The sequence below is a fragment of the Myotis yumanensis genome, unplaced genomic scaffold, assembly GCF_028538775.1.
Source record: "Myotis yumanensis isolate MYYU_CA2020_CCGP unplaced genomic scaffold, mMyoYum1.0.hap1 SCAF_3, whole genome shotgun sequence".
Taxonomy (NCBI): Eukaryota; Metazoa; Chordata; class Mammalia; order Chiroptera; family Vespertilionidae; genus Myotis; species Myotis yumanensis.
Genome location: NW_027223754.1, coordinates 58,357,180 through 58,376,026, shown reverse-complemented (window position 1 = coordinate 58,376,026; position 18,847 = coordinate 58,357,180). Strand labels below are relative to the sequence as shown.

At 39.3% G+C, this 18,847-nt stretch overlaps 1 protein-coding gene across 8 annotated transcripts in view; it reads right to left on the bottom strand.

Moving 5' to 3' along the window:
* Window positions 1–18,847, bottom strand: part of MYCBP2 (MYC binding protein 2) — a 272,896-nt gene that overhangs the window by 146,468 nt on the left and 107,581 nt on the right. For all 8 annotated transcript variants that reach the window (XM_070408908.1, XM_070408907.1, XM_070408910.1 and 5 more), the window contains 9 exons: window positions 17,662–17,866; window positions 16,366–16,519; window positions 13,133–13,305; window positions 11,888–12,013; window positions 11,666–11,793; window positions 5,500–5,591; window positions 4,632–4,766; window positions 3,808–3,891; window positions 2,391–2,487 (listed from right to left, as the gene is read on the bottom strand). In XM_070408908.1, the coding sequence (XP_070265009.1) occupies window positions 2,391–2,487; window positions 3,808–3,891; window positions 4,632–4,766; window positions 5,500–5,591; window positions 11,666–11,793; window positions 11,888–12,013; window positions 13,133–13,305; window positions 16,366–16,519; window positions 17,662–17,866 (1,194 nt within the window). The remainder of the gene's footprint in view (window positions 1–2,390; window positions 2,488–3,807; window positions 3,892–4,631; window positions 4,767–5,499; window positions 5,592–11,665; window positions 11,794–11,887; window positions 12,014–13,132; window positions 13,306–16,365; window positions 16,520–17,661; window positions 17,867–18,847) is intronic.

The following is an 18,847-nucleotide window of genomic DNA, read 5'->3' as shown; positions in this document are numbered from 1 at the left end:
GTCATATAAGTAAAGAAATAAAAGAAAATCACTTATAAATAAATTAGAGGCCTGGTGCACGAATTTGTGTATGGATGGGGTCTGGCCAGGCTGCCCCGATCGGGGCCCATAGGGCTGGGCTGGCTTGGGGAAGGGAACGTGGGTGGTTGGCCGGCCAGCCCCGCCCCCGATCAAGGTGGTGGGGTAGATCAAGGGCATGGCCAGTGGGGGGGGGGGGGGGGGGGCGCGTGGGCAGTTGGCGATCAGGAGTGGGGCTTGTTGGGGTCAAACTCCTGGTCGAGGGGACAATTTGCATATTAGCCTTTTATTATATAGGATGTTTACTTGAAAGGAAAATTACACTCTACATTTTCAAGGTAGTAATGTGTAAATAAACCAAAAGTATTTTAACAGTTAAATAATTTTTAATATAATAAACCACTTTAGCATATCAACAACATAAAAAGCTTATTTTGTATCTACCTATTAAATTTTACAATACAACCGAAGCCAATTCTTGATAAACAAGTTAACAGAAGATAAAAATTGACTATAAAAATAATAAAAATTCTTACTTGGATATTTTTAAAATTCCAAAATATGGGTTTGGAGGGTTGAGCATCCCTGTAGTTCTAGTTGGTCTGCAGGTTTTATCATGCTTACATGATAATGGATACTAGATGAATCTTAAAGAAAAGCACTTATTCTCTCACTCCCACCAAATTTTCATCCTCTCGTATAGTAATACCAAGAATAAGAGTTTATACCTTAACTTTTAAAGAAATGATTTATAAGTTTCCTATATAAAGATTTCAATTACCTAATAACCATAAAACCACTCATACATAAATACAAAAAAATTACTAAGCACAAAATAAAGTATCACTAAAAAACACACGCAACAGAATCAAAGATACTTATTTGAATCAAAAGATACCAAACTGATCATAATACTAAAGGATCCAAGTTACCAAGTAGCAAAAATTCTTGTGCTCTTTTATTCAAAGCACATTCTCTGTAAACTGTCCCATCTCTTTTGGAGGGCTAATGCAGCATAATATACCAAATTTTAAATGACACTTCCAGTAGAAATGTTGACATAAATGCATAAGTAATTTCAAAGACATACGTATCAATATAATAGTAAAAATGAGAAATAAACAGTCCTTTGATAGGAATAGAGTCCAATACAGAGGGTCTTCAAATAATGTCATTTCATTCAACATCATTTCTTTTAACATTCATGAGATGTGTAGGAGCTTAGCTCTTGTTTTTATCAATTAGCCTATGGTAAAATTGGTTTCATTATACATCATTTAGCTTAAGGTGCAGAATCTATTATCAATAACATTAAGTGAGGACTTACTGTACAACCATTCGATGGAATATGATGCAAACATTAGAAAAGATTAAAATAGGGCCAAATGTGTCCACAGCATAGACTATGAAATTTTTAAAAAAGAAAATGCAAAACCTGCAGTATGATCAAACATAAATAAGAAGGTTCACAGCATATTGTATATGCAGAATAATAAGTATGTGTATGTATAAAAATATAGTCTGAAAGAATATACATCAAAATGTAAATAGTAGTTATATATAGTAAAAACAGGGTGATTATAGGGGAAAGTTTAATATACATTTAGCTTGGTTTTATTCCTACTCTACCTTATTTCACAAGGGATATGTATTAATTTTGTTTTAAAAAATTAATAAAAAAGAAGAAAAGCATTTCCCAAAGCCTTTTACTAATAGAACAGATTACCAGCTACATTGGTAAATCACAGTCATATAGTGCCTTACAATTTAAAAAGAATTTTTGCATCCCTTATGTCATTAAAATTCATAATGACGCTATGACATATTTATGCAGGTAAGCTGTGTAAACATCCACAACTAATAAATGAAAGAGCAAGACTTCCTGAACATGCCATATTTCAATTACATCATGCTGACTTTCCATTCTACAAAGGTAGCCCCAATAGCATGTTGTATCTTTAAATGTAGAATGGTGATGTCAAGTAGTTCAATAAAGTCCCTAGAGTTAGATATGAGACTTCTATTTCCTAAAGCAATAAAATAAAACTTTTTGGTCAACACCACCCTTAAGTTATCCTTCACTTTCTAACTCTTTCAGCATATATATTCATTCATACATGATTTATCAGAAAATTGAGCAGTTATTTCAGAAATAGCAAGACATGTTAAAATCAGTCACGATCTCTATTTTCCCATTATTTAAAGTGCATGCTATTTGGCCTAGACTGTCAATGCCAATACAAAAACAAATTAGAGTTCATAAAGCTTATTGCTATGCTGAAATAACAACTAAGAGGAGTGGCTAAATGCTAAAGCATCAAAATGAAACTGAGCATTGAATAGAAAAGCTGAAATTTAAAAAAATGGCTCACCACTGAGACAGTTCTTGCAAAAGATCTCTTTAAAATGTGTACCGGTTCACTTGTTTGCTGTTTGCCTTTTGAAGCGCTGCCATCACTGGTTGGAAGTCTGAAGGTAGCAGACAAACATAAATTTATGCTGCAAAGGCCAATGACATTTTTCTGTTCATAATATACATTTTTGCAATAATAAAAAATTGAATTATGTATTTAAATATTTTTGTTAGGTAAAATTACAATATGGGGCTTTTAAAAAACATTTTCCAATGCTAAGCAAAATTGTTAGCATCTGAGCATTTCAGCATTTAAATCCCACATTTGTAAGACTGGGTAGTAAAGTATCTCTTACTAGACAACATATGTAACTTATGTTCTGTAGTAATGCCACTACTAAATTCTACTATTTAAAAGTTATTCAACAAGTGTACCCAGAAGTCACCCCAGCAACTTGTTATGTTCATAATACTACATATTACAAATAGTAACTATAATAAAGAGCATAAAAATAAACAAAAATCCCTTCTTGGGTAAATTAAGTTTACACATATCATCCAGATTCTTGAAGTGATTACTAGAAAGGAAGATATAGGAGACAGAGAATCACTGTTCTAGAAGTACTTCCTTTGATTTTTACTACATAAAGTAAGAATGACATTTTTTAGTGAGGTTTTATATCTATTTGCATACTTTATTCTAAAAATTATTGCAGTAAATGTCTACAAGTAGGTGGAGACATACGCCTCCATATATGTATCAATTACCATAATGTAATTAAAACTCTTAAATATTGGTAAAATACAATAAATATTATACATAAGCAAGTTATTATTTGATATATCAAGCAAAGGGCTGGCCGGCCAACCACCCACGTTCCCTCCCCCAAATTTTCAGCAGTAAGGGATTTTCCAATTCACTGCATCACAAGATGAACAAGAAAACATAAGACTGCAGCAAATAAATCAGGCCTACTCCAAAGTCTCCATCTAACACCATAATTTAATTTCTCTAAGACAAATTTTATTAGTTTACAACATTCTGAAACTGGTAAAATAATAAAGACATTAAAAATACAGTGTGGGGTAAAAGTAGGTTTTCAGTTGTTCATATGGAAAATAATAATAAATAATGCAAGATAAACCCTGGTTCACAAACAACTGTAAACCTACATCTGCCTTGCCCTGTATAAGTCATTAAAATGTTACTGGCATAATACGAATAATCTGAGTTATGAGGTAAAATTTAAAATTAAGCTTGATGCAGAAAATAATTTAAAATATACAAAACATTAAATGATTTTGTTAAATGCACCCATATTTCTATTATATTAAAATGTTCTGAATGCTTCAAATGTGTATATATTTTATAGTGATCCTAGTTCATTATAGCAAAAGAATAAACCTTATTAATTAACAATAAGCATGCTAAATACCTGTATAGTAATTGAGGTATCTGACCAGCGTTAACATCTGTACCATTATTTGATTTCTTTGAACTCTTAAATTGGAAAACAACCCTAAGAAGAGAAAAAATAACAATGATATCAAAACCAACATGGTGCAGGATTCATTGAAAGTAATAATTCAACAATGTTCCCCCAACATTTTATTAACGCCATACCATTTCATACTACTGAAGCTTTGCAATTAATAAACTGTTTTCATAAGCACTGTCAAATTTTATAACACGTATATATTTCTTTTTTTATGGTTTCCAAACTCCCCCATCATTGTCACTTTCCTCTATATAATTTCTAATTTAGTAATGTGATGTAACACCCAGAAATATACACAAATGCCACCTGACAAGAGCTAAGAATTGCAGTGCCATTATCTCCCTTTACTGTCTAGACCAGTGATGGCGAACCTATGACACGCGTGTCAGAGGTGACAAGCGAACTCATTTTTTTGGTTGATTTTTCTTTGTTAAATGGCATTTAAATATATAAAATAAATATCAAAAATATAAGTCTTTGTTTTACTATGGTTGCAAATATAAAAAAATTTCTATATGTGACACGGCACCAGAGTTAAGTTACGGTTTTTCAAAATGTTGACACGCCGAGCTCAAAAGGTTCGCCATCACTGGTCTAGACTTTAATTTGGTATAAGATTATATGAATTTAATTTTAGAAGTCATATTATGCTCTAGCCTTACTAAGATTTTATCCTACCAAAAAAACTTCTGAGATTTCTAAACAATATTCCACTACCAAAAATGAGAGCTGCTTAAAGAACACTTAAACATTCCACTTACCCATCATCTGTGGTGATAGAAGCTTGTCCATGAGATCCACAGTCACTGCTGGGTCCTGACACTCGAGCCCAGGCTACGTACCACCACCCAGCTTGCAGAAGAACTGGTTCATCAAACATCATTGCGTATTTTTCTCTGCGAAAAAAAATAGTGAATCAAAAACAATGTCTTTGCATTTCCACTACAAACATTTGTTTTTAAAATCCTTTATAAATAAAACATGAAATCCATTGCATTATAAGACCTGTGTCAAGTATTTAAAACCCTTTATTTAAAAATGCCTAGACAAGAACACAAATAATATTTACTTGTGTTGTGGTCATAACATGACATTTCTTCCTCCTCCATCTTGAATCCTAAAACTTGCTTAAGTGCTATAAAACTTTTATATTAAAATAAGACCAAATTTTTAAAAATTGTTTTAAAAAAAAACAGTAAAGCCGACTACCTCCCTCCAAGTGTGTTATAATTAAGCAGATATTATATGCATGACGTTAAAGTATACAGTTGATCTGAATTATGGCCCAGTATGACTATTTGACACTATATATATAATGTTAGGTAGTAAATAATTGCATCGCATCAATAGAGCATTAGCATATTAGGTGTTTTCTAAGCAATGCATAAAAATAAAAGTGTGCAAAATGTTATGTATAATATTTTCATCTTATCTTCAATGTAGAAATACTATTATTTTTAATGTGGCATTGTTAAAAGCAACACATTATCTAATATATAATTTAATTTCTCAAGTATGTGATCACTGATTACTTAAAACTTCCTTTTAAAATTATGTTTACTTATTTATAATGAATTTTTCACATTAAATATCTGAAAGGACTACACTGAATAATGAAAAAATCATTACCTAGCAGCACAGTCATAAGCCAGCACATCAGTCTCTGCAAGAAGGTCTCCATCAGTTTCATGATCTCCTCCATCAGGTCCCAACTCAAACAGCTGGGGGAAGGGGAAAAACATACTGTGCTCAATCTTTCGGTCACATAAATCTGCTGAATAACATGCTCATAATTTTGCATGTCTCAATATTTTCTGAACACTGCAAAATGTGAAAAATCAGAGCACCTATTTTTAAACGTTATTAAGGAAAATATACAGACATATATAATTAAGTTAAGAAACACATACCATGACTTACAGTCTATATTAATCTGTTTTCCTTCCTATTAATTTATTTAATGTCAAGTGCTCCAAATAGTTCTGTACCAAATATAAACCTCTGAGGAGAGAAGTTTATAATTTGAAAGAGAGCACTCAATCAAAGTATATATCTAAGTGAGGTTAAATCTTGCTTCAACATTTACTAGCTGAGAGATCCTAGGAACCAGTTTTCTTATCCATAAAAAAGAGATGGATACTAACACAGCCTACTTCAATAATAACTGTGAAAATTAAATGGAATAATATTTGTGGAAAAATGCTCAGAAAAATGCCCAGAAAAAAAGGCTAGAAAATGTTAGCTATGGAGAGAGAGAGGAATAATAGAAAATAAAAATCGTTAAAAACACAGGTAATGAAAAAACAGTTCAAAATAATATGGCATGGGAAAAGGAGAGATGAAGAGTGTGAATAAAATGGTTATAAAAAAAGGAGAGGACACAGAGTCTCTGAAAAGGAATAAAAGAGAAGATATCAAATTAGCAAAGGTTATGAGATCAAGTAAAAATAGAGTATTATGAGGAAGAGTTTATTTTTTTAATGAACTAATACATTTAAAAAATTCCCTATTTCTCTGAAGAATTATAGCAGGCAAACTATAAGAAAGGTGGATAAAATACTCAGAAGGAAAAGAAATGAGCATTAAAATTTACTGCACAATTATTGTGTGCATGTCTTGATTTTTCAATTATACACTAACTAGAGGCCTGGCGCACAAATCCGTGCGCAGGTACGGTCCCTAGGCCTGGCCTGAGATCAGGGTCTTCCCCAGCTACCTGCAGCTGGCCCCACCCCCTGCCGCCACCCACCCCTGGTTCCCTGTTTTCCATTGGGTGATGGGAGCCGGGGGGAGGAACCAAGAGGTCAGCCGTTCCACCCACTCGCCAGCCCCACCCCACGCTGCCACCCTCCCCAGATCTCCATTTGCCATTGGGCAATCGGAGCTTGACGGCTGGGGGAAGGGACCAAGAAGTCAGCCGTTCCTGCCTGCTCGCCGGCCCTGCCCCCTGTGTGTGGGGCGACTAGTGGGGGGGCGGGGGGGCTTTGGCCTGGCACCACCCAGGTCCCCTGCCATCCACTCCAGGTTCCATGTTCACCATTGGGCGATCAGAGCCTACTGGCCAGGGAAAGGGACCGAAAGGTGGTCAGTGCACCTCACAGTGACTGGTCGAGTGGTCGTTCTGCCGTTAGGGTCAATTTGCATATTACCCTTTTTATTATATAGGATAGAGGCCCTGTGCATGGGTAGGGGCTGGCTGGCCTGCCCTGATGGGGGCCCTGGATTGGGCTTGGGGTCCTTGCTCAGGGGCGGGGCTGGCAGGAGCAAGGGGCTGCCCACACCCCCGGTCAGGGCGGGGGTCCCCGCTGGGGCACCAGGGGCCGGGCGTGGTTTGCTGGCCGGCCATGCCCCCGATTGGGGTGGGGTCCCTCCTGGGGGGCGGGGCTGGCTGGAGCAAGGGGCCGTGGTCATTCTGGTCTCTGGTCATTCCGCCATTTCGGTTGCTGGGCTTTTATTATACAGGATAATTTGAAATCCATCTCCAGCGCAGATCTTAATCTCCACAGTCCAATGATTCCCCCAGCAGCTCCATCTTACTCATTCTGAAGTGACTCATCTCTCCCTCCTCCTGCCTTCAACATTCTGATAAATGGCACTATCATTCTTTGCTAGTTACTGAGAGAAGAGACCTGGAATGCTCCCTTTTTCCATACCTCTCTACCATCACTATGTCCACTCTATTCCTGGTACCAAAGCTGGTTGGTTCACCCATATCCACTGGTATTTGCTAGAATAGCTCAACAACAAGTAATTAGTCTTATCTCCTTTCTCTCCTTGCTCTAACCCATATTCCACAAAGCTGAGAATTTCTTCTTTTAATGTTTTAAAATGAACAATTGATCAGCATACTTCCTTAAAGTTATGTAGCAGTTTCTCATTTCTATCTTTGCAGCATGATATAAAACTCCTTAATAAGTCGCCCCAACCTGGCTCCCTTGCTTATTTTTAACAAATCTCTTTGAATACATACAGTTCTAGGAACTGGGCATACAGGGGTGAATGATACAAACAAAAAATGGGGGCTGGAAATGCAAGCACCCTCTTAAAGGGCCAAGCCACAAAATCTGGTTTGTAGCTGCTCACCTTGGGCTCTGGCAGAGGGAGGGCAGAGTGGAATGGAGCTGTGTGAGCAAAAGCCAGAGTTGGAGAGTCTGGGGTTAGAGCTCAGAAGGCAGACACCCTGATTTCTTGTGCTGAGTCATTCTTCATACTGCAAAGGACACCTTTCTCTAGAGACCTTTACCATCCAGGCAGTTTTGCCTGAGGGGGAAGCAATTGCTCCACCCTATTGGAAACACCTTTGCCCCACCCTGTGGAGTTTCTGAGGCCCATTAAGAGACTGAGAATAACAACCAGCCTGCAGGCAGATGCAACTGCCCCACCCTGTTGGAAAACCTCTTGTTCCACCCTGTGGTGGATAGCCTCAGGCTAATCAAAACTGAGTAACAATCAGGAAACAGAGAGATATGGATCTCTGGAGGCTTTGAGTCTTTGCCTGATCTAATTGAGGGCTAGGGGCTAGGAAAAGCAGATCTTGGTGCACATATTGGTCCTTTCCAAAAGTTTCCAGTCCCAGCTGACAGAGCCACAACTGTGGATTGCTGATAGATCCAAAAAGGGCACTCAGGGCCAGTCACAAACAGTGTCTGACACTGTCCTGCACTAGAGATTGGGATTCATAGCAGATCTATCTAATACACAGACACAAACTCAAACAGGCAGCCAAAATGGGGAGACAAAAAAACAAGCCCCAAATGAAAGAACAAGAGAATTCTCTAGAAGAAGAGCTAAAGGAAATAGAGATAAGAACTTTATCAGATATAGAGTTTAGAATAATGATAGCAAGGATGCTCACTAGCATGAGAAAAGATATGGTAACAAATAAAAGCCCAGTCAGGAATGAAGAATGACACAGCACTAATAAAGAACACATTGGAAGGAATACAAAGCAGATTAGGGGAAGTCAAGGATTATATCAGTGAATTAGGAAATAGGGTAGAGAAAATCACTCAATCAGAGAAGCAAAAAGAAAAAAAAAACAATTAAAAAACAGGAGGACAGCTTAAGGGAGCTGTGGGACACCATAAAATATACCAATATTTGCATCAGAGAAGTACCAAGAAATGAAGAAATTGAGCAAGGGCTAGAGAACCTGTTTGAAGAAATAATGGCAGAAAACATCCCAAACCTGGTGAAGAAAAACGTCACACAAGTCTAGGAGGCAAAGAGTCCCAAACAAGAAGAACCCAAACAGATCTATGCCCAGACACATCATAATTAAAATGCCAAAAATTAAAGACAGAGAGAGAATCATAAAGGCAGCAGAAGAAAAGCAGGTAGTTGCCTACAAAGGAGCTCCTATCTACATTAATAAAAGAGAAACATGGTAATTAGCATACGACCGCTACCCTTCCCATTGGCTAATCAGCATATCCTTATGCAAATTAACTGTCAGCCAAGATGGCGGCCGGCAGCCATGCACTGAAGCGAGCAGGGAGGCTTGCTTGCTCCAGTGACGGCGAACTCCAATGTTCCCCGCCTGCCACTGCCGGCCTCTCAGCTGCAACTCTAAGGAACTATGTACTATGTTGCAAATAAGAAGCTAAACAAAACCCCAGAAATCGGCTTTCATTCAGCCAGGCTTCAGCCAGCCGAACCGAAACATTGTATCGATGTTTTCAGCAGCAAGGCCTCAGAGCTAAAGCTGGCCCAGAATAAAAAAAAAAAAAAGAAAAAAAGGAGCAGTTGGGAGCTTCAGTCACCCGCTTCCGGAAAACAGCCCTCAGCCCCTGACCCAGACTGGCCAGGCATCTCAGTGGGGACCCCCACCTTGATCCAGGACACCCTTCAGGGCAAACCAGCCAGCCCCTACCCATGCACCAGGCCTCTATCCTATATAGTAAAAGGGTAATATGCCTGCCGGCACCGGGATCAGCGGAGCAGCGAGGCTCCCGGCACTGGGATCAGCGTGACAGGGTAAGGCGCCCCAACCCCCTGAACAGCCCTGCTCTGTGCCTGATAGGGTGGAGCTCCCCAATCCCCTGATCACCCTGTGGCTCTGTGTGTGACAGGGGACGGGGCCACAACCTCCCTATCTGGCCTGCTCTGTTCGTGACAGGGGAAGGCGCCCCAACCCCCTGATCAGACCTGCTCTGTGCCTGATAGGGGGGAGCTCCCCAATCCCCTGATTGCCCTGCGGCTCTGTATTTGACAGGGTGCAGCACGCTAACCCCCTGATCGGCCCTGCTCTGTGTGTGACAGGGGAAGGTGCCCCAACCCCCCCGCCCCCACGGGCCCTGCTCTGTGTGTGACAGGATAGAGCCATAACCTCTCCATCGGCCCTGTCCCGAGTGTGACAGTGGCGGTGCCCCAACCCACTGATCAGCCCTGCTCTGTGGGTGATAGAGGGTGGCGCCCCAACCCCCCTCCATGGGCCTTGCTCTGTGTGTGACAGGGTAGAGCCATAACCTCCCCATTGACCCAGCCCTGAGTGTGACAGGGTGCAGCACCCCAACCCCCTGATCTGCCCTGCTCTGTGTGTGACGGGGGCGGTGCCTCTACTCCCCTATTGGCCCTACTCTGTGAGTGACAGGGGGGAGCTCCTCAACCCCCTGATGGGCCCTGCTCTGTGAGTGACAGGGGGCAGCGCCCCAACCCCGATTGGCCCTGCTCTGTGAGTGACAGGGGGCAGCACCCCAACCCCCTGATTGGCCCTGCTCTGTGCGTGACAGGGGGTGGCATTGCAACCTCCCCATCGACCCTGCCTTGAGTGTGATAGGGGGCGATGCCCCAACCCCCCAATCAGCCCTACCCTGAGTGTGACTGAGGGTGGCATCGCAACCTTCCGATCCGCCCTTCTCTGTGCATGACAGGGGGCGGCGCCCCAACTCCCCAATCGGCCCTGCTCTGAGCCTGACCAGGGGCTGCACCTAGGGATTGGATGTGCCCTCTGCCACCCGGGAGCAGGCCTAAGCCAGCAGGTCGTTATCTCCCGAGGGGTCCCAGACTGTGAGAGGGCACAGGCCGGGCTAGGGGACCCCCCTCCCCACCTCCCGAGTGCACAAATTTTTGTGCACCGGTCCTCTAGTCCTATATAATAAAAGGCTAATATGCAAATTGACTGAATGGTGGAAGAACCGGTTGCTGTGATGCACACTGACCACCAGGGGGCAGACACTCGATGCAGGATATGCCCCCTGGTGGTCAGTGCACTCCCACAGGGGGAGCACTGCTCAGCCAGAAGCCAGGCTCATGGCTGACGAGTGCAGTAGCAGTGGTGGAACCTCTCCCGCCTCTGCAACAGCACTAAGGATGTCCAACAGCCTGCTTAAGCCCATTCCCTGCCATCAGTCGGACATCCCCCGAGTGGTCCTGGACTGTGAGAGGGCACAGGCCAGCCTGAGGGACAACCCAAGTGCACAAATTTTGTGCACCAGACCTCTAGTAAGGTTATAAGTGATTTCTCATCAGAAACTCTACAGGCCAGAAGGGAATGGCATGAAGTATTCAATGTAATGAAAAGCAAGTATCTGAAACCAACATTACTATATATAGCAAGGCTATTAAAAAAATCATCTTCCACTTATTTGATCCCTTCTTACTTAACTTTTAAGTTTTTAATGAATTAATGACTTAGTATTATTGTACATAAGATTTTAGTAGTATATAAAGTATTAATACTTATAGATTTTACCAGTTTCTGCAAGTTCTTTTTAAATGAAAGCAATATGAAAAGAATGAACCAAGTCAAAACATCTTTAAACAAAAAAGGCAACAGTGTCAATGAACTGCTTACCTTAATTTTAGCAGTATATTCTCCTCTACCGCCAAACAGACCAAGACCACCAAGTAAAATGTCAGTGTCAGCACTAAAACGTATAGCTTCTACTGAATGAGCAGAGTAACCCCAGCCCCCTCCATGACCTAAAAAAAAAAAAAAAAAAGACGATTCATGTTTTAAAATAGTCAGACATATTTCAGTTAGAAGACAATATCTCCTAAATGTAAATATACATACTTTCAAACCTGTTCACTACATTATAATCTTCTTTGGAGTAAACCTTCATTACTGCTTGAGTCTCCTCCTCCGTACTTGCAACACCCATTTTTAAATCCTGCATAGTTGCTAAGGTATCAAGACAACCTAAAAACAAATAAGCAAGCACTCAATTCCTTTAAGTTATAATCTCCCATTATATTAATGAGATGAAATACTATAGGGGATAAATTAAAATAATAAACTATAAGTGTGCTCAACAAATGTATTCAAAGCGTTGAACAGCATTTCATGGACATATGCAATGAATAAACACTCTCCATCGGGTCATTATTATATTTAAAAATACATGGTATGACAATGTACTGCACAAAACCGTATCTCTGAAAAGATGAAATTGCTTAATCTTTGAGACCTTACAAACTTCTTCCTTTTATAAAACTCTGAATTATTTTAGTTTCATTTTAAAATACTATTTGAAGAAAACACATTAGCCTGAGATAACTTCAACTGATGGTAGTTCTGGATGTTCACAATGGTTAACAGATGAAATTTGTGAAAAAAGCAAGCAATTATATTTGTGATCTAGTAATTATGCTTAGAGATACGATTTCACAATTGAAAATTCTACATAAACATAATTGAATCTTTTTAAGGGTATTTTTAAAGAAATGGAATAAGCAGTTATGTGTAAAAGTATAAAATTTCCACAACAGCGTGTATGTATGTATGTATGTATGTATGTGTATGCATATAGATATATATGCACACACACATACATATATATAAGAAGAGAGAGAATGCTATATCCCAAATTAATTAAATAGAGATGAAGTTGATGTGCTGTGGAAAACTGTACTGTATAAAGAGAAGTAATCTATAAAATTAATATAATATTTTATAGAATTTAAAATAATGTATATAAATTAAATATACTTTTACATTTGAATATCCAGTGTAGATCTCTAAACTTTATGTATTCGGGTTGAGCTAAAATTAGTTTTAAATATCTACAATAGTTATATTGGAAAATTATATCCAGGCTGCTTTATATTTGGTATATATGAATCTTTCATGGTGTTGGTACAAGTTTGAGGTATTGCTTTCTGTAGCAAAAATCTCTCAATAGGATATAACCTATTTTACATCTAGCATATTGTTTAACAAACATGACAAAATAATATACAAAATTAAATTCTCTTTAAAAATACTCGGCACACAATGAAAATTAGCTAAAATTATCTGATCATCGTATAGCAGCCCTACCTAGAATGTGCAAAGCTGCATGAGATCGGGTGGTGAGAGCCCTTGATCCTGTTGGTAATGCAAGTTCAGGACTTAGAATACTGCATCTGGACTGCATGTCTGTTGCAGAAGGAAGTCTGGCATCAGCAACCACTGCATTGTAACACCACAGTTCTCTAGTATTTGGTCGAAACCTTTCAAGAGAGAATAATTACAGCACCTCAACATACAGTTTCATTTGTAAAACATAATTGATGATACAAAGAGAATAAGGCAGTTTAAACAGGACAAATATAGCTCATTATTTTCATATCTGAACTAAACATATAAAGAACTTATGTCACTTATAAGTAAAACAATTTAAATAAAATAGTAATATAGATCACAATACTTCATGAATATAGAGCAACAGTATACTTAACTGATGCATACATATAGGTATGAAGCATGTGTACAATAAAAATTCCATTTTAAAAGTTGAAAGACAAAGGACATGTCAAAAGAAAATATGAGGTAAAACAATATCCACAATTATAAGAGCTCCTGAAAGCCAGTAAGAGACAATCAATGATGGTCAAAAGACATGGAATGCTGTTCTCAAAAAGCAAGCACAAACAGAATTATGCAGATGTTCAACCCTACTAACAGTAAAGCAGCAATCTATACTAATAAAAGGGTAATATGCTAATTATACAGGGAGACCTTCAGGGAGACCTTCTGGACATCCTTCCAGACAAAGCCATGGTGGTCGGGCCAAGGCAGAGGTGGTTAGGGGCGATCAGGCCAGCAGGGGAGGGCCACTGGGGGCAAGCAGGGGGTGGTAGTTAGGGGCAAGCAGGCCAGCAGGGGGTGGCAGTTGGGTGCGATCAGGCCAGCAGGCAGAGTGGTAAGGGGCGATTAGACAGGCAGGCAGGTGAGCAGTTAGGAGCCAGCGGTCCCAAATTGCGAGAGGGATGTCCAACTGCTGTTTCGGGCTTAAACCAGCAGTCGGACACCCGCCGAGGGGTCCCAGATTGGAGAAGGTTCAGGCTAGGCTGAGGGACACAGCTCCCCCCAACACCTGTGCATGAATTTCATACATGGGGCCACTAGTCTATAATAATAAAAGCGTAATATGCAAATCGACTGAATGGCCTAACAGTGGAACAACCCTTTTGGATGAAGCCAGGGCTGCAAGGGCCGAGGCAGCCGGGGCTGCAAAGTCCTACTCTTGCACGAATTTCGTGCATCGGGCCTCTAGTAAAAATTATAAAAAATTCAAAATGCCTTAAGAGCTGTAAAACAAAAATACACTACTAAAAAACACAAAGCAGACAGAAGTTAGGATAATAAAATGGAAGTCTGATCCTAATGAAAGAAAAACACATTCTAGCTAGTTTACTAGAACATGGAGAAGACTGTCCTTCATCTTTTAATATCTATTTTGGATCAAGGACCTGGCAAGGTATTTAAGATCATCTGTCCCATTGCTGCCACCATTTGTGAAAAAGGCAAGGTTCAACTAACTGTACACTACACTTCACACTTCAGAGTTCTGCTAAGACCCCAGGGAAATGGCTGTTTAGAACCTTAGTTCTATAATCTCTAGTTCAGAGAATGCATTTCTAATTTAGTGAATGTGCCTAGAAACAAATTGCAAACTGCCAACTTTTACTTTTTTTTAATGCAAATTTACTTCATTTAAAAATAAAATATATAAGGAATATAGAAAATAAAACTAAATCTCTTGTACATTGACTTCTAATCAGTAAATAATTCTATCTGTACACAATTCGCCTCTCTATCCCCGCCATTCTATCCATTCTATTGCACTGTAAACACTCTAATTTTGGTTCTTAGTACCTCATTGTCTTCATAAGAATTACTACACATGACTCACCTCTAGTCTCTTGTTATTTAATTTATATTGTATAAAGCTTCCAGGAAGATCCAAAAGCACTACTCAATTCAATTCTGGCCTCCAGCACTTCCAATGAAATGCCCAAATAAGATAGTAAGCTGATCAGCAACCTGGGGAGCACTGTAATCCTTCACTCTGAATGCAGGCCTCAGGACTGATAAAAAACATCCCTCTTGGTGGACTGATAGAAGTGAAAGCAGGCACGGGCAGAAGGAAGACCATGAAAAAGTCTTTCCCCCTCCTCACTCATACCACTTCGACCTTTCAACTTATCTGAATTCTGGCCTACTAAACTATACAGGCCAAATAAACTAAGCAAGTGGGGGGAAAAAATAGTAAATGCTTTGATGAGCCACTCTGGTAATGGCAGGGTACACTTCCTATAGCATTCAAAGCTAAAATTTCTGAGGATAACTCTTTTCTTTACTCATTTTGTATATAAAGTGCCATAATAAATCATAAACAAATGCAATATAATTTCTTGAGTACCTATATCCACCTCTCCATTTTTTATAATTTCTAGAGTTTAATAACCCTGCATATTTCTCTACTAATATGGGAATTTGGTTATGTACATTCCTGAAGGGCAAGCTCATATCTTATTCTCGAATGTCTTTGGCATAATTTCTGCTACAGAGTTAGTAATAATTAGATATTTATGGCATCAATAAACATTGAATTCTATACAATTTTAGATAACATTGCTGACAGACTAAAATAATCAACAGAACTCTTGAAAGTAAAACTTCTAATTATAAAGACAGTAGCAAACACTTCTACAGCACTTACTATGTGCCTCTAAGTTCCCCAATTCTCATACCAATCTAGGAGGTAGACTGACTATTATCTATACTAAAAAAGGGTAACATGCTAATTAGACCAGACAGACCAGGCGTCTACAGGACATCCTTCCTGACAAAGCCAGGGCCCAGCCTAGGGAAAGCCGCCCGCAGTCCCGGGTGCCTGCGGGCGGCGGAGGGAGGAAAGCCGGTGCCGGCAGCTGGGGGAAGGAAGGCCTACTCTTGCATGAATTTTCGTGCATCAGGACACTAGTTATTTTATAAGTGAAAAAAGTGAGGAACACAGAGTCACAATAACTTTTCCAAAGGCACACAGAAAGTAAAGTGTAGAGCTGGAATACACCTATAGGCAGTTTGGCCTGGAACACTTGCTCTTAGTCAATACACTATACTGTAAGGGTCCCTATAAATCACTATGATAAAAGTGTAGTTAATAGTTAAACAGGAGTTCTCAGGTATGAAAAGTCTATCCATACATAAATTTCATAGTACCACAAGAAGGGAATTTGATCAAAATTTATTTACTACTCTAGTTTATAAAAAGAGAAGCTTACCTCCAAATGACATCATATACAGGATCAAGACACACACCAAATCCTTGCAGATCCTCTTGTTCAGAGTCATTAAACGTTTTACAACTCCCATCCACTTTATTTATCAGAAGACATTTAAATGGAGGAGGTTCTGACATAGAAGCAGGTACCAAACCTTGAGAAAAAATATTTACATATTTTAAAGATGCATTACTTTTTTATATTTCCCCAACTTACAAGTATTATTATTTTCTCCATTTTACAGACGAAGAAACTGAAAGTTAAAGAGGTTAAATAACTAAAAACCTTTAAATAGCAGAATTAGGACTAAAATCTCAGGCTGTCTAAATCTACAACACATGCTGTTAATTTCTACACTATACTACTCTATTATATAATTAACTAGAGGCCCGGTGCATGAAATTCATGCACCAGGGGAGAGGGGTGGGGGAGAGGAGCAGAGGGGGAGGCCCTCAACCCGGCCTGCAGGGGATGTCCAACTGCCAGACATTACTCTTGCAATCCGGGACACTGGCCCCTAACTGCTCACTTGCCTGCCTGATCGCCCCTAACCATTCACCTGCCTGCCTAATAGTTCCTAACCACTCACCTGCCTGCCTGATCACCCCTAACCACCTCTGCCTGCCTGATCACCCCTAACCACTCACTTGCCTGCCCGATTATCCCTAACCACCTCTGCCTGCTTGCCTGATTGCCCCTAACTGCCTCTGCCTGCCTGATCACCCCTAACCACCTCTGCCTGCCTGACTGCCCCTAAGCACTCTGCCTGCCTGATTGCCCCTAACTACTACTCTGTCTTCCTCCCTGATCACCCCTAACTGCTCGCCTGCCTGCCTGATCGTCCCTATCCGCTCACTGGGGGGCTGCCCGCTGGGGTGAGGGGCCATGGTCATTCTGGTCTCTGGTCCTTTTGGTCACTTGGCTTTTATTATATAGGATGATATCATGGACACAAGTATGGATTGATAAGTTTGATTTATGAAACCTTCTAAAATTAATTTCTATAATTTATAAGAACCAATATAGAAAAATTCCTCCTTTCAATTAGGTTACAATGTAGCTTATATTTCTACCACTCTCTAGCTTATACTTTGTTTCTTGATCTCCCAGTTATTGCAATCTTCCAGCAAACAGACAAATATAAAAAAGACACTCAGAAGCTTCTTTTAAATTTCTTCAGACAGAAAGAAAACAAAAAGCTATAAGATTATATCTCATAATAGGGAAAAATGAACCATTTACTATTAATCAAGATAAGGATTTACAGTGGGGATGTCGGTTTGTTTTGGGTATTACCTATTATGTGTTTACTGGCAAAAATTTCGGATGTAGCAAGCACATGAGAATTAATAAGTGCTTCATCAATTCGTAAGAAAGTCTGGTCCCCACTTGCACCTATCCAGGTAGCTTTTCTTCCATATTTTGATCCAATGTTAGGCATGGGAGCTGGTTTTGCATTCCAATATGGCACATCCAGAATTGGTCTGCCCAGCTGTCCTTTCTAAAAGATTAAATACACCATATTAACAATATTACTGAACAATCTATAATTTTTATAAAGTGAGACAGTAGTTAAAAACAGCTCTATAAGACATTATTAGTCATCAATTGTTAATTTTTAAAATAAATTCATGTGAAATTTATACCAAATATTTATAAAGGTATAAAATAATTTTTATTATTCCTAGGAATTCTTCTCCTAAGAAATCACAGTGTATTATTTTTTAAAACATATTTTTATTGATTTCAGAGAGGAAGGGAGAGGGAGAGAGATAGAAACATTAATGATGAGAGAGAATCATTGATTGGCTGCCTCCTGCACGCCCCCTACTGGAGATCAAGCTCACAACCTGGGCATGTGCCCTGACCAGGAATCAAACCAGCAACCTCCTGGTTCATAGATAGACGCTCAACCACTGAGCCACGCTGGCGGCACAAAGTGTATTATTAAAAAAATAATAACAAACTTGAAATACTTTTCCATGTAAGAAATCTCCCTGAAATACTGTGACTGTCTTCATTTATATTTAAATGAAAAGAATATAAATGCATAATATATTTAAAAATTAGTATTACAAATAGCACATTTAAAAAATCACTTTACCATTTTAAAGTTGACAGCATCACAGAAAATCTATTGAATTCACACAATCTGGAAACATTTGAGTAAAAGACCAAACTAACAAATACCACAACTGTGAATACAACTAGAAAAGTACATTTTCACATGATCATGTCATTTCATTTATGGTTCAATATAAACAACAGAATCAACAGTAAGGAATGATGTCTTAAGCAAATAACTGCTAATTCACTTATTTGCTGTCTACAGGTACCTGGTTTGGTAAGAATTTAATTTGAAAAGTAACAGGAAATTTCTCTATGCTACTAGCTGTAAAAGAATGTAGATGGATTGGTAAATATTTATCCACCCCCTGGCATAGGATCTTTCTCTCTCCCCATAGTGTCCCTCTTCCAAAAA